This window comes from Eleutherodactylus coqui, chromosome 12, assembly GCF_035609145.1.
Source record: "Eleutherodactylus coqui strain aEleCoq1 chromosome 12, aEleCoq1.hap1, whole genome shotgun sequence".
NCBI lineage: Eukaryota > Metazoa > Chordata > Amphibia > Anura > Eleutherodactylidae > Eleutherodactylus > Eleutherodactylus coqui.
This window is the reverse complement of record NC_089848.1, coordinates 10,723,078-10,736,180: the sequence shown is the minus strand read 5'-3', so window position 1 is coordinate 10,736,180 and position 13,103 is coordinate 10,723,078. Positions and strand designations below refer to the sequence as shown.

Genomic DNA, 13,103 nt, shown 5'->3' with positions numbered 1-13,103 from the left:
GGAAGTAGCAACCGCGGTCAAGAAGTCAGAGGAAGTGGAGATATTTTTTTTTTTAGGCAGAGGGTCACGTATAGGGATGAGCGAGTATACTCGCTAAAGCGCTACTCGCTCGAGTAATGTGCTTTAGATGAGTATCTTCCTGCTTGTCCCTGAAGATTCGGGGGCCGCCACAGGTGAGTTGCGGCAGGGAGCAGGGGAGAGCGGGCGGGAGAGAGATCTCCCCTCCGTTCCTCCCCACTCCGCGGCGGCCCCCGAATCTTCAGGGACGAGCGGGGAGATACTTGTCTAAAACACAGTACTCGAATGAGCAGTGCTTTAGCGAGTATACTCGCTCATCCCTAGTCACGTAGCATAGAAAGAATATTATGAACTCTGACCTTGTGATGTTGTGTATTAGATTTTTAGAATGTTAGTCTGTGCCCCGGACTACCCCTTTAAGAATTTAACTTCTGGATGCAGCAGTAAAATAGTAGTGGCCAAAAACAGAACAGGTTGGATGAGCTATTAGCAATAAAGTTACAAACAGGCTCACTATACGCACAAAGTTTCATTGCCCATATAGGACACCTGGATACCATCATTGCCAAATTCTTAGAAAAGATTAAAAGCCCCTATGTCTCGTTTTGGCATCTGTAAGACCCTCCGGGGGCCATGTGAACTAAACATACATCTCACTAGAACACTGTGACCCCAAGTGCAGTTTACTTGAGCTGTAGGGGTTTACATCTCACAGGTAGGAGACGACAATCTAGACTGAAGCGAAAGTCTCATGAGAAAAGGCGCCCAATGTTACCAAGTCTCTACTAGTCTGGGCATCAGTAGGAGGCTTCACTCTAGTACCACTTCTCATGCCCATCCAGGGACGTTAATATAAAACATACCTCCGATACATGAACAGTAACTCTACATCGGGCAAAACTTGGCGGTCCAGCTTTTACTCAGAGGCTTCAAATATTGGTGATGCTTAATCCATATATATATATATATATATATATATATATATATATATATATATAACAACATCCACTAATGACTAATCGCTTGCAGAGTTAGCAGGGTTTTCCGTGGGAAATACGCTCGATGACCTATTCTAAGGCTAGGTTCTCATCAATAGTTGATCTTCCAGGATTCTTGCTCAGGACTCCGGCCAAGCAGGTGATTGTGTGCCTGCTGATAGGGTTGCAAATACAGAGGCTCAGAGCGGTAGATGCTCCTACTAATGTGTGGTGGCCAGAGCTTGTAACTGCAGGCATGGCTCCCACCGATTCCCGTAAGAGCTGCGCTTGCAACTACAGGCACCGGCCACTACACACAGGCCGGAGCAGCAGCACTGTCAGCTGATTGGCAGACCCCAGCTGACCTTTTCTGTGAAGGCATCATTAATAGTATTTTCCCTGGAAAGCACCTTTAATCTCCTTCTAAATGTTGTTCTGTTACTCACCATCCTCAAAAACTGAAGTGACAGGGAAATTGGTACATAAAAGAATAACTTAAACTATGAGAACTAATCATTACTTTACTATGGGGGGGGGGGGGGGGGTGAGTTTCTCGGCCCGCTATCGCACTTGTGAATATAACAAGGGTCAAACTATAGATCAATCTGCTGCTCTCCGCCCACCCTAACACACGCGGTTCCCTTTGGTAGAGTGTTATCTTAAGACCTTTTTGTTAATACGGACTCTTGATACTTTATAATGTCTAGGTAAGCAAAATGTCTGTTGCCCTATAAAGTTTAGATTGTGTAACGGCAGAGCAGCAATTACATGGCAGGAACATAGCGGAGCGCTAAAGCAGAACTTTGAAGCTGGTGGGTCCAGACAACTTGAGTGTATGAAGCCCTCTTCTCGAAGAGAAATTAAGTAAAATGCTCAAGAGTGCCCAGTTGAACATCTTACGTGACAGCAGGGGCTCCTCATGTGCAGAGGAAAGACAGATCAGTCATGTTGAACCCCAAATGCACGATTCTTTTGTCCGCAGGGAGGGGTGTCTGGCAGCTTACCCAACAAGAACACACACTCAACATGTATGGGCACATTGTGATGGCATGGGATCCTGCAAGTGGCCCAGAAAATGAGCACATCTTAGGGACTGTCTAGCTATAGTTACCTTAGAATTCCCATTTGTGGACAGGAAAAACAGCTGCCGTTTCCCTAAAAATAAGACATACCCTGAAAATAAGCCATAGCATGATTTTCCAGAATTTGAGGATACAAAATGATTTTTCAGGCTTTGGAGGATACTTAATATAAGCCCTATCCCAAAATTAAGCCCTGCTAACAGTTAATTTAAAAAAAAGTCAAGTTAAATAGTATCCAGGCAGCTATACATGTAAAAAAAAGTTAAACCTTTTTGAACAAAAAAAAATATAAGACACTGTCTTATTTTCAGGGAAACATGGTAGAAGTGTGGCAGAAGGAAAGCTTTATATTCACTTCCTGTTTAGATCCAATCCCAGTTTTGGGACATTCCAACTTGCACTTATGAAAATAGATTAGGTGGAACTGTATGCAAATTTTGCAGTTAAAGTAATAAGTCTATGAAATCCCTTCTAGGGGACGTTTACACGTAGCAGAAATTCTGCAGCATTTCCACATCCAACATCCACACCATCAGTGCGGATTGTAACTCTGAAGCAGCTGTGCTTCCACAGTTGATTTCGGAAGATCCCACGCTCTCTTTAGTGAGTGCAGCGCTGCTGATCTCCCTTCCATATCACCTGCCCAGCACCGCTGCACTCACTAGAGAGACCACCGGGTGCCCGGTAAAGGAAGCGCCGAGAGCGCAAAGACCGCAGAAGGGAGAGGGTGCGGGATCTTCTGAAATAGGCTGGGGAAGCGCTGCTGATTTAGAGTCAAAATCTGCACAGATGGTGCGGATCTTACCCGTTCTAGATGCAGAAATACTGCAGAATTTGGCAGACCTATTCTTCGAGGTTTTCTGGGCTTTAAAACATTGAGGTCTATCCAGTCCTATCTCCCATAGTTGCTCTGAAGACCTCTTATACCAGGCTTACAACTTAAGGTAAGAAATGAACCCGTCCACGATGTATGTTGTGGGCAACCCGTCGGTTTCCATGACCTCAAGCATTGGCTGGACATCATCTAATGTTTAGAGGCTTCTATAGATTTCCACTTACCTGTAGTCCCACAATGGACTAAGAACTTGTCATACATGACTGACAGAAGAGACAACACGCAGGTTACTGAACATCCACCGAGTGGAAGATCTCTTTATTATAAACAGCTTCAAATGCATGGACCGGCCTCCCCAGCCTGAAGAATCCATCAGTAGAAACACATCTTATATTCCAGTAACAGAACAAACTATTAACAGGCTGCTTATAACTTACAAACTTTAATAGAACTATACAAAAACAGCTCTGGTTTAAAATTTCTGTACAAAAAAGGCACAACAGACACATTGCACGTCTTCGAGCGGCCAGATGAATGTAATCTTGGTCTTGCAAAACCTTGTATTAGGGATGAGTACTAATAGGTCTACAGACATGGCCGACCCTTCCTCAGAGGAAGGTTGGGGAACCACGACTTGGTCCGGTTGTTAATTTACATTTCCACTGAGAAAAAAGGATTTTCGGGCTTCTATGTAAGCGCCCTCACGTCCCCTTAGACTCGGCAGCCCAGTTTTCACCATCGGCTTTGGAGGAGACCAGGAATAACTCAGCTGCAGAGGCGGTTTTTGTTAAGACTTCGCCATTATAAGTTAGGACTGCGTCGGTCATTGACCTAAACTTAAGCAATCGAGTCATGCGATTTATTACAACTGTCTGCTATGAGCTTCATTAAATTGTAATTGGCAACATTATGATGTACATAGTTGGCTTGTGGGGTTGTACTTAGCCAGAACCTATAAAAAGTTCTAGAGGGTGACCATATCATGCAAAATGCAGACGTTTTCCCTTAAATTCGGACTTCCTCTAATGATTTACTGCAGGGTAATACTGATTAGCTGGTAGTTTCCCCATCACACGTCTTCTGCTTTACCACGGTCATCCATCCAGCCACCAAGGCTGCGGTCAATGTAGAAATGCCAACCCCGAGATCGGCATTGAAAAGGAATATTAAACATCAATGACTACAACTTGGGCTCCTTTGACCTCGCGAATGATTTAACACTCCATGTAAGAGTCATCTGCTTCTATAATCAGGCTGCAGAGGAGTTCAGTTCACATTTACGATACCAATGAATGACTAAACGATCGCGGTTCAAACGCAACGACTTGCGATCAATTTTTAAGCCTGCATGAAGCGAAGCAGCAAACAAATTGTCCAATCGTTGGCCGTGTTTACACCAAACAATTATCGTTCAAATTTGCACGATTCAGCAAGGTTTTTGAACGATAATTGTGCCATGTAAAAGGGCGCTTATAAAAAGGCGACTGTGCAGATAACAAAAGTTCACAGCCATTTAGTTGAACCATGACACCCATTACTTAACCACCAGATCCCGGCTCGTGAATAGAATCAAGAGCTTTTCCCAAAACTGCACACATTTCCAAAGTTGAAGCCTTGAGATCCAGAGCTTACAGTTCTCAGTACAAAAATATTGATATGCATAAAACAAATGGTGGAATTACAACAGACTCAAAAACCCAACTCATCTCACCGCCTATATTGGCAAGGGCCTACACTCACAACTACCATGAAGACAAACCTCTGAACTATTTGCACATACCGGCAGCACAAGGAACTTCAAGACTTGTAATTAGTATATTCTAGGAACAAGTTTAACTATCAGGTACCTGCTGAGTATCACGAATCCAGAACTGCTCACGACCCAACATGTGTATCATATACTCCATCTTGGGTCTTCACCATGCCAGATGGCCCTGTAGTCTGGAGGGAGGGACCCTCACCCCCGATGGTACCCAACAATTTTAATGTATAAAACCTGCAAGCTAATGAGCCACAATGAGGGGGTGCGTGGTGGGCAGCACAGAATGATAGGGAGTAGTGCTCGGCTTTCGTAGCACAAGAACTTAGGAGGCACTTCGAACGTGTTGAGGAATGGGTTCTTTGTAATGGGAAAGGTCATGCAGTCATCTATATATCTAATGAATATTGAGATTTATTGTTCAGTAAGAGTAGAAAATACCCCAAAATGTATCATAGTATATAAAACGAAGCCAAAATAGCACAACTTGTGTCCTCATTCACCTCGCTGCTCAAAGCTGCCTGTTACATATCATCTTATCATCAAAGTGTGGAGCAAGTGAAAATATTCCCACTGGGCCATACATGTTACGCTGCCAGATCCATTATACCACGGATATACACGTTCGCTGATGAACCCCCCCCCCCCGCAATGCGGTCCATCAATCTGATAACAGTCAGTGCATACGGCATTCTTTTTACCCTCAGCTGTGACAAGACCAACGCTGAGCCTTCGTACATGTCACCAACCACAGCAGGCCATGTACTTGGGTTTAGTCTATCACAATCGCACCCCAAACTGGCATTTACTGGGAGAGCGCCGGACATTTCTAGAGGTGTTCTAGTAATACTTGGTGCAGAGTATCGCTCTATACAGAAATGTTGTGTTGCTACAAGGGGTTAAATGGTTACAACACATTTTGGCACCTGCTCAAATAGCATTGAATGTGCAAGGTTACACTGAAGTGGTATTGTGGTCAAACAATAACTAACACGAAGTAACAAAAACATTGAGCTGTTATTTTGCCAGTACAGTATTACTCCATTTTTAGCACTTTTTTTTGCATTGTTGTATCTCCCATTGTTTTTTATCCCCCATCCCAAAAGTATACATATTCCATTTCATTTTTTTCGAACAAGGGAGTGGCTCAAAAATTAACAAACAGCTTAAAGGATGCTGATGTCCGTATGCAGTGGAGGCGGCCCTATTGAAGTTTCGACAGCATGCATTCACATGAGCGCATCAGTTTTAGACTCCAACAGCAAAGACAATGGCCAGTTCACATCTACGCTGGAACCTCGGTTCAGAGGTTCCTTCTCAGATCCGGCACAAAATACCACTGCATGCAGGACTTTCTTCCGATACAACGCCGGGCATCTGAGCGGAAACAGAATGGATCCAGGTATAGTCAATGGGGTCCTGTTGGGTGCCTTTGACTAGGCGAACGGAGCAGGAAGATAGAACTTCACCCCCAACGCAAATGAGAAAGCAGGCAGTAGGGATCCGATCCCATTTATGGCAGGGAATAGAGGGCTTACACATGCTTAACTATATAAGTCCATACCAAAAAAAAAACCTGGGCTATTGTCCAAATGTTTTGTCAGGTCCATTACTGTAAACCACAACACGGCTGCCTCTACCGTACGAGACACTCCAGCTTTGCTAAACATACATATAAAAATTTTTTACTTTTCATTTCGGGTTTATTTTAAAAAAGTCAACCAGATTTCAGCAGAGCTCCCCAAATCATCTGCTCCCAGTCTTCGAATACTGACCGATCTTGGTCTTACTCTAGTAACATTTTCCAAACAGGACCCAGTTATGATATTATATCCTGCTGCAAATTCAAGAAATCCATATGGGAGCAGCATATTACGGTGGTGAATTAGGCACAAGCCCCCCCCCCCCCCCCCAAAAAAAAAACAAATAACCTCTAAAAATAAATAAAATGAAAAAAATGATATATGGTCAACCACGCGGACAGAGGCTGCTCACTCGGAGATTTTACATGGCACAATCGAATTGGATTCTTATCGCCATGATGAGCAGCTGCTCTTATCGGAAGGCTGACTGACTTCTGGTTAACCAAGGAGCTCCATGACTCTAGAAAGAAAAACAAGTCCAAGCTCTAAAAGTCACATAAGTCCAAGTGGCCGGGCTCAGTAGATGAATTCTCCCGGTAGCTCCTGCAGCATTGGCTCCTCGAACTTAAACCTCTTTGTAATGGCTTTAGATTCAGTCTGTTTCTCCATCTCAGTCTGTCTGCACTGTCCTAAAGTGTAAGAAGCCATTAATATCAACTCCTCGGTGACAGTCTGTTCGTCTGTGTCTGGTTGGGTTGGACTCGCTTCCAGAGCATTTATTTTGAGCTCATCGTTGTCCTCCTCTACCAGCAGGATTGGCTTGCCGTTGTCCACTGTATTCATAGCACTAGAGTAGAGATCTGGGAGGTCTCCTTCGGCGAGCCAAGGGTGCTGAAGACAATCCTCTGCCGTTGCTCGACCTCTGAAATACAAACAGTAAGATTAGTTAGGTTTGTTAGGTCCATTTCATCAACTATCACAGGGACTTGTCATCGTTAACAGGATTTTAATGTAGGTTCTGAATAACCATAGTAATGAGCCAGGAAGAGACATCTGGACAGCTTTACGTGGAAATGTTCTTCTTTTCATCAGTTGGTGATAAATAAGCATCTTAAGCATTCAATGATTAGTTGACTCATCTTCATATTCGGCCGTATGACAGATGTGCCCCATCCCAGCCACGGGTCTATTGCCCAAACTCACAGCATCGTAGATACCTATCATTTTGGAGGCCTATGGTGCCGTACATCCTTAGATGAAGATGAGGATAAGAGTAGGTCAAGGGAAAACATCCCCTAGTCTTTCCCACTCTTGTGCCATGCTCCATGCTGACCTGATGTACAAGGAACCTAAATTACAGTCAATACAAGTTACATTACCATCAGTAATGAACCACCACCTCCTCATTGAGGAAAGCAGGTCTTAAGATACATTTATACTCAAAATTATATTTTTTCTTGAGAAATCAATATACCCCGACAAGCCAAAAGTCATAGGACACGTACTAACATTGTATAGGTCCCATCTCTAGCTGCCACAGTGCAGCAAGCAGATCTAGCATCAGTTCCACACGTGGATGGAAGACATCATGACAACATCCCTCCAGACATCTGGATAGCCACTCACAGCTCCAGGGTATTTGTAGGAGCAGGATCTTTGTTGAAAATGGACCTCTCCATCATATCCCATAAATGCTTGATTAAACTCATATCTGGCAATCCTGTACTTCACACCATTCATAGGAACTCTAGAATGCACCTTGAACCAATTCTGGACAGCTTAGGACCGATGGCATGGTGCTTTATCCTACTAGACTATTCCATCATTATGGAAGTACATGAAAATCAATGAGGAGCTGCAAAAGGTCACCAAGCCGTGAAACATAGCAGGCATAGATTAATTACATGTTTGGGCGGACCAGTGGACCCAACCCATGAGAACCACCATCAATCTGCACCGTGCCTTCTTCACAACATGGGCTTCATAGAGTCTGCGTCACATATGAACCTTACCATCAGCCCATAACAGTTGGCAGCACTATTCATTGGCCCATACCACATGTTGCCAACCTCATGAGCCAAGGTGAGGAGATGTGTCCAGTGTGATGCTGTTAACAGAGGTGCTCTGGTGGGTCTTCTGCTCCCTTATACCATGAAAGCTAGAGAATGCTGTGGAATAGGTGCATATGGTCTCCTGCACAGAATGTGGATGTGATTTCTGCCGAAGACCTTCGTCTATTCGGGCAGACAATTCTAGTCAGACACCGCTGTGTTGTCATAGAAGGCATTACCAGCCATAGTGGACATGCCTTCCATGACATTTTCCCAGTACACACGACAATGTGAATTGCAGAATGTTAAATGCCTACACAGCTTTGAAATTGCAGCATCCAGCACCTACTATAATGCCTCATTGGAACCCTGCTAATTCACGCCGTCTTGTCAAACACACTGGCAAAAGAACCCCTCACAACCGGTACTGGTGTGGGCATTCCCAGTGTGTCACCTCAGGTAACGCCACTTCATAATCAATTTACATACTGCTGTCCCATGATTTTTGGCATGTACACTGACATTAAAGACACAAGCCATGCAAATTCATAGAGAATTATTGCAATACTTAGCCTATGATCAGATAGTCTGGGCATCTAGTCCAATAAAAACAAACAATGACGACGCCGGAATAAACTAGTCCTAGACACGCATCGTAAGCAAGTCAAAAGTGTGAAGTCAGCGGTTCACGCAGGAAGGAAAGGCCATAAAGAGCCATCATCATGGAGGAGCACTTACTCGGGCTCCCTCACAAGAAGGGTTTTCATGAAGTCGACCGCTGGTTCAGAGATTCCTTCAAAGTCTTCTGTGAAACTGATGTTCAGCTGGGAAATGTTGAGGAAAGTGTGCTGCTTGTCGTCACCCAGGAACGGAGACGTACCCGTCAGCATGATGTACGCCAACACACCAATGCTCCTGTAATGGGGGAAATAGACCGCAAGTCATCACCGTGGAGGGGCGAGTTCATACACGGCACTGTGCTACCATCACACCATAAACAAGTACGTTAGAAATGAACCTACCACATATCTGTCGCTGTGCTGATTGGATCATAACTCAAGATTTCAGGTGCTAAAGAGAGAAGGATACAGTTAGTCCACTACACATTCTAAGTGCACCCAAAGGAGGACGGTTTACGGGACACTTACCAACATATTCCGGGGTCCCCATGATCTCCCTTAATTCTTCATGGTTGTTGACTACCCTGGATAGGCCAAAGTCCACTATCTTTATGTTCCCCAGTGGACGGTCGCTGGTCAACAAAATGTTTTGTGGCTGTGAATGGGGGAAAAAAAAAAAAAAAAAAGATTGTGAGTGACAATTTTACCTAAAGGTCCGTTTCCACCTAACGGTTTCTTGAAGGACGGACACTGTTGAGTTCTCTTGGGCAGCCCGTTTATACTGGCAGATACATTGTTGGCTCAATCAAATGAGAAATCGTTCACCTTCACTGGTCTGAACGATAACCGGTCGTGTAAAAATGGGCCTCTAACTCCACTACTCGCAGCTCGTGGCCAACCACTGGGGAGTCTTGTATACGAGCTCCCTCCACTTCACTGAAGACTAACTTCACGCTATCGAGGAGGCAGATGGTCACAGAGATATCATGAGGGAAGGAACAGGGACGACACAGGTCACCACCATGAACAGATCAACGGAGCGGCAGTTGTCCACTGTGCCTCCCTTCATCTCTACAGGTCGGTCAGAGGTACAAAATAAATTTGTTCCTTTCCTCTTAGAAAGGATTGGTTCTCCTTGCGGAGATGTAGCCGGTCTCTGCAAGGAGATGTTCCCTGGGGAAGTACACACCCTGCTCATCCTCCAGAAGGAAGGAAACCCTCCACAGCGCCATCTTTAGGTAGCTACCCTGTAAATCAATGTCCGACCCATTAAAATGGATTATCCGGAACTTAGCTATTTAATATCACATTGTTCGGGGTCCTGGATGTCGGAGCCCCACGGGTCAGTTGCTTGTAGGGTCTTCTTCCTTGGCCTGTGACATCAGAAACATCCATTGGTCACATGGCTTTTCTGTAGCTCAGTCCCAATCTATATCAGTCACAGCGCTGTACATTTTGTAGTGGCTCTACCCATTATTGTAGCTCAGAAAGACCATGTGACCGATTGACATGTCATAGGTTGAGGAACAGGCCACAGCCCTTTCCAACAGTGGAATGACATGAATTATCTCCCTAGTCACGTCAGATATGGACTCAGAGCAGCTACCTAGAGGTCGCACTACAGACAGTTTATGTTCAACACCACCAGGCGTTGCTCTACTAGATATTGGGGTCTTCCGGCAGAGCGTACCCTACTGATCTGCTTTACTCAGTAGGACTTGGAGTAGTTTGACCAAGCCTGACAAACCCTCTCTTAGCGCCTTACCAAGTCATTTGTTTAACTCCATATTTCCTCCATCTACATTGACTATTGACGTTCTCATTGCATCCTGTTCTACAAACACATGAGTCACCGGTAAGCCGAGCCTTCCCCATCATAATACATCGTACTCCAGCGCAGTCTCAGATCTTGTGTCACAAGGCAGACCAGCATACTAGTTGTAACTACAAAACATTTTATCATTTATAGGAGTCCCTAGATTTTTAGCCAAGGCGGTCCCTCTTTCTTTTTTTTAGGGGGGGGGGGGACTAACCGTAACATCTAATCATCAGCAATAACTGTGATGAGTTTTGGTGAAGACGATAGTTCAGCCTCCTCTCTAACTTATTTAGGTAAATATAGAATACATATGGTAATGGCACGGTCCTCCCTGCAGGCAGAGATGGTACAGTCTCTAGCTGGTCATGTGATGCTGTGCTGTTGCATTATGGGATTGAAAGCACAAAATAGTGAAAGCAGGAAGAAATCTGGACATCAATATGGTGTTTAATAAGTATCAGACAGGAGGCTGCACTGCATTACATAGCAGATGTCTAGTGTGTGACAGGCAATCAGGTGAGAAGGGCAGGGATGAGGAAAGAAAAATAAAGTGTTTTGCTGGAGTGGCTCTTTAAAGTAATAAGGCCTGAGCTTTTGAGAATGACCCCGTATCTCATCAGCTCTACATTATGGGCACATATATATGGACAGTGTATACTCCAAAGTGTCCGTTTGGGACTGCCCTTGTTTGCATTGCCCAGGGGATCAGATTCCTGACGGTCCTGGAGTCGCAGTTTGTCCAGCAGAGTATTAATGCATTTAGTGCTGATTCTTCACAGCAGCGGGTTAAACAATTGGAGAGGGATTTGTCCGCTCAGCAGTTGCCGTCTCGCTAGAAGCGCTGCAGCCATTGGGTCAATTAATGCAGCTCTATCTCCACCCTCTAAGCACGTCGGGTCTGTTTGCAGGTCTGCATTTTACAGCCATTTATAGGCTTGATGCCGTGACTTTACACATAAGTGTTGACAGCCCTATTATAGAGCAGGGATGTACTAAGGTGCTTAGAGGGGCTCTGCCACCAGACTCCTGCTGCTCAACGCCCGTCACCCCCATGTAGGTTTCATTCTGAAACACTGCAGCATTTCACAACAACTACACTTTGAAGTGTGAATTAGAGCAGTGTCACGGGGGCGGAGCAGTGTCACGGGGGCGGAGCAGTGTCACGGGGGCGGAGCAGTGTCACGGGGGCGGAGCAGTGCCACGGGGCGGAGCAGTGCCGCCTTCTCTCCGCCTACACAAGAGGGAGGAGCTCCAACACAGCCCGCCTCTGTGACTCGGAGCTCAGAGTCAAACACTGGACTTTCTTTCAATAAAAGAGTGGAAGACATCATTCTTCTTGTGCAAAACAAAGCTGCCAATATAAGTCATAAGTCCCTTCTCTACAATGGGATGGGGGATGGGGGGGGGGGGGGGGGGGTGTTGATATCTAGACGCCCTCAAGCAACAACAACTGCATAAGTGTAGAATTAACCAAGAAAAGCCTGAGGACGACTTGACAGGAGAGACCAGCGGATGTACAGAAGCCTCCACTGGCTTGTACTTACCTTCAGGTCAAGATGGACAACATTGTGTCTGTGGAGAAAGGACACTCCTTTTAAGATCTGTCTCATGAGCCTCTGAACATCCTTCTCTTTGAAGGCCTCTTCCCTTTCTGCTACACATTGGTTGAAGATTTCACCGCCGGCAGCACTGAGGAACAGAGAGAATTGCCACATCAGCACAAGAATACCTTCATGGGTTTGTCCGGTTGTAAATTACGGATGGCCCATCCTCAGGCTAGGCAGTCAATAGTAGATCTGCGGCGGTCCATCTCCCAGGATCCCTGCTAATCCGCTATTTGCCAGGCTGATGTGCTTGTGCACCGAGCTGATTTCTGCAGGAAGTAGACAGCTCCGTTCTCACTGCAGTGGCCAGGCTTGGTATTATAAGTAAAGTTACCATTGAAGCAAATGTGAACTTTGCGTGTAATACCACCAAGTTCTGTTATTGCAATGAGAAGGGAGCTGCTCGAATCCTGCAGAAATCAGCTATGTGCATGAGCACACTGGTCCGGCAATCAGTGCGGATCCCAGGTGGCAGACCCTAGCCAGTCTATCCCGAAAATAGGCCATCAGTAGTTTACAACTAGAAAGCCCCTTTAAGATGTCTCTGGAAGACACCACTATTGTTAAAAAGAAACACTTGTGGACAGCGGCACAGACACTACGGCTTCCAAGACAAGTAACCCACCAGGCTATGATCACACACTCAGGTACTGCATGAGGACAGTAGTGGAATACCTCAAACATGTGGAGGAGGACGACTTAATACAGGCCATGAGCCAGAACTCCGGAGTAAAAAGTTTCCAAGTTTCTGTGCA

At 45.3% G+C, this 13,103-nt stretch overlaps 1 protein-coding gene across 1 annotated transcript in view; it reads right to left on the bottom strand.

Annotated features, from left to right (window-relative positions):
- Nucleotides 1-3,199: 3,199 nt before the first annotated feature.
- Nucleotides 3,200-13,103, bottom strand: part of STK17A (serine/threonine kinase 17a) — a 33,821-nt gene continuing 23,917 nt past the window's right edge. The window contains exons 4-8 of the mRNA XM_066585360.1: nucleotides 12,289-12,433; nucleotides 9,454-9,580; nucleotides 9,328-9,376; nucleotides 9,044-9,220; nucleotides 3,200-7,176 (exon numbers count right to left, since the gene is read on the bottom strand). Of these exons, the coding sequence (XP_066441457.1) occupies nucleotides 6,831-7,176; nucleotides 9,044-9,220; nucleotides 9,328-9,376; nucleotides 9,454-9,580; nucleotides 12,289-12,433 (844 nt within the window). The 3' untranslated portion in view covers nucleotides 3,200-6,830. The remainder of the gene's footprint in view (nucleotides 7,177-9,043; nucleotides 9,221-9,327; nucleotides 9,377-9,453; nucleotides 9,581-12,288; nucleotides 12,434-13,103) is intronic.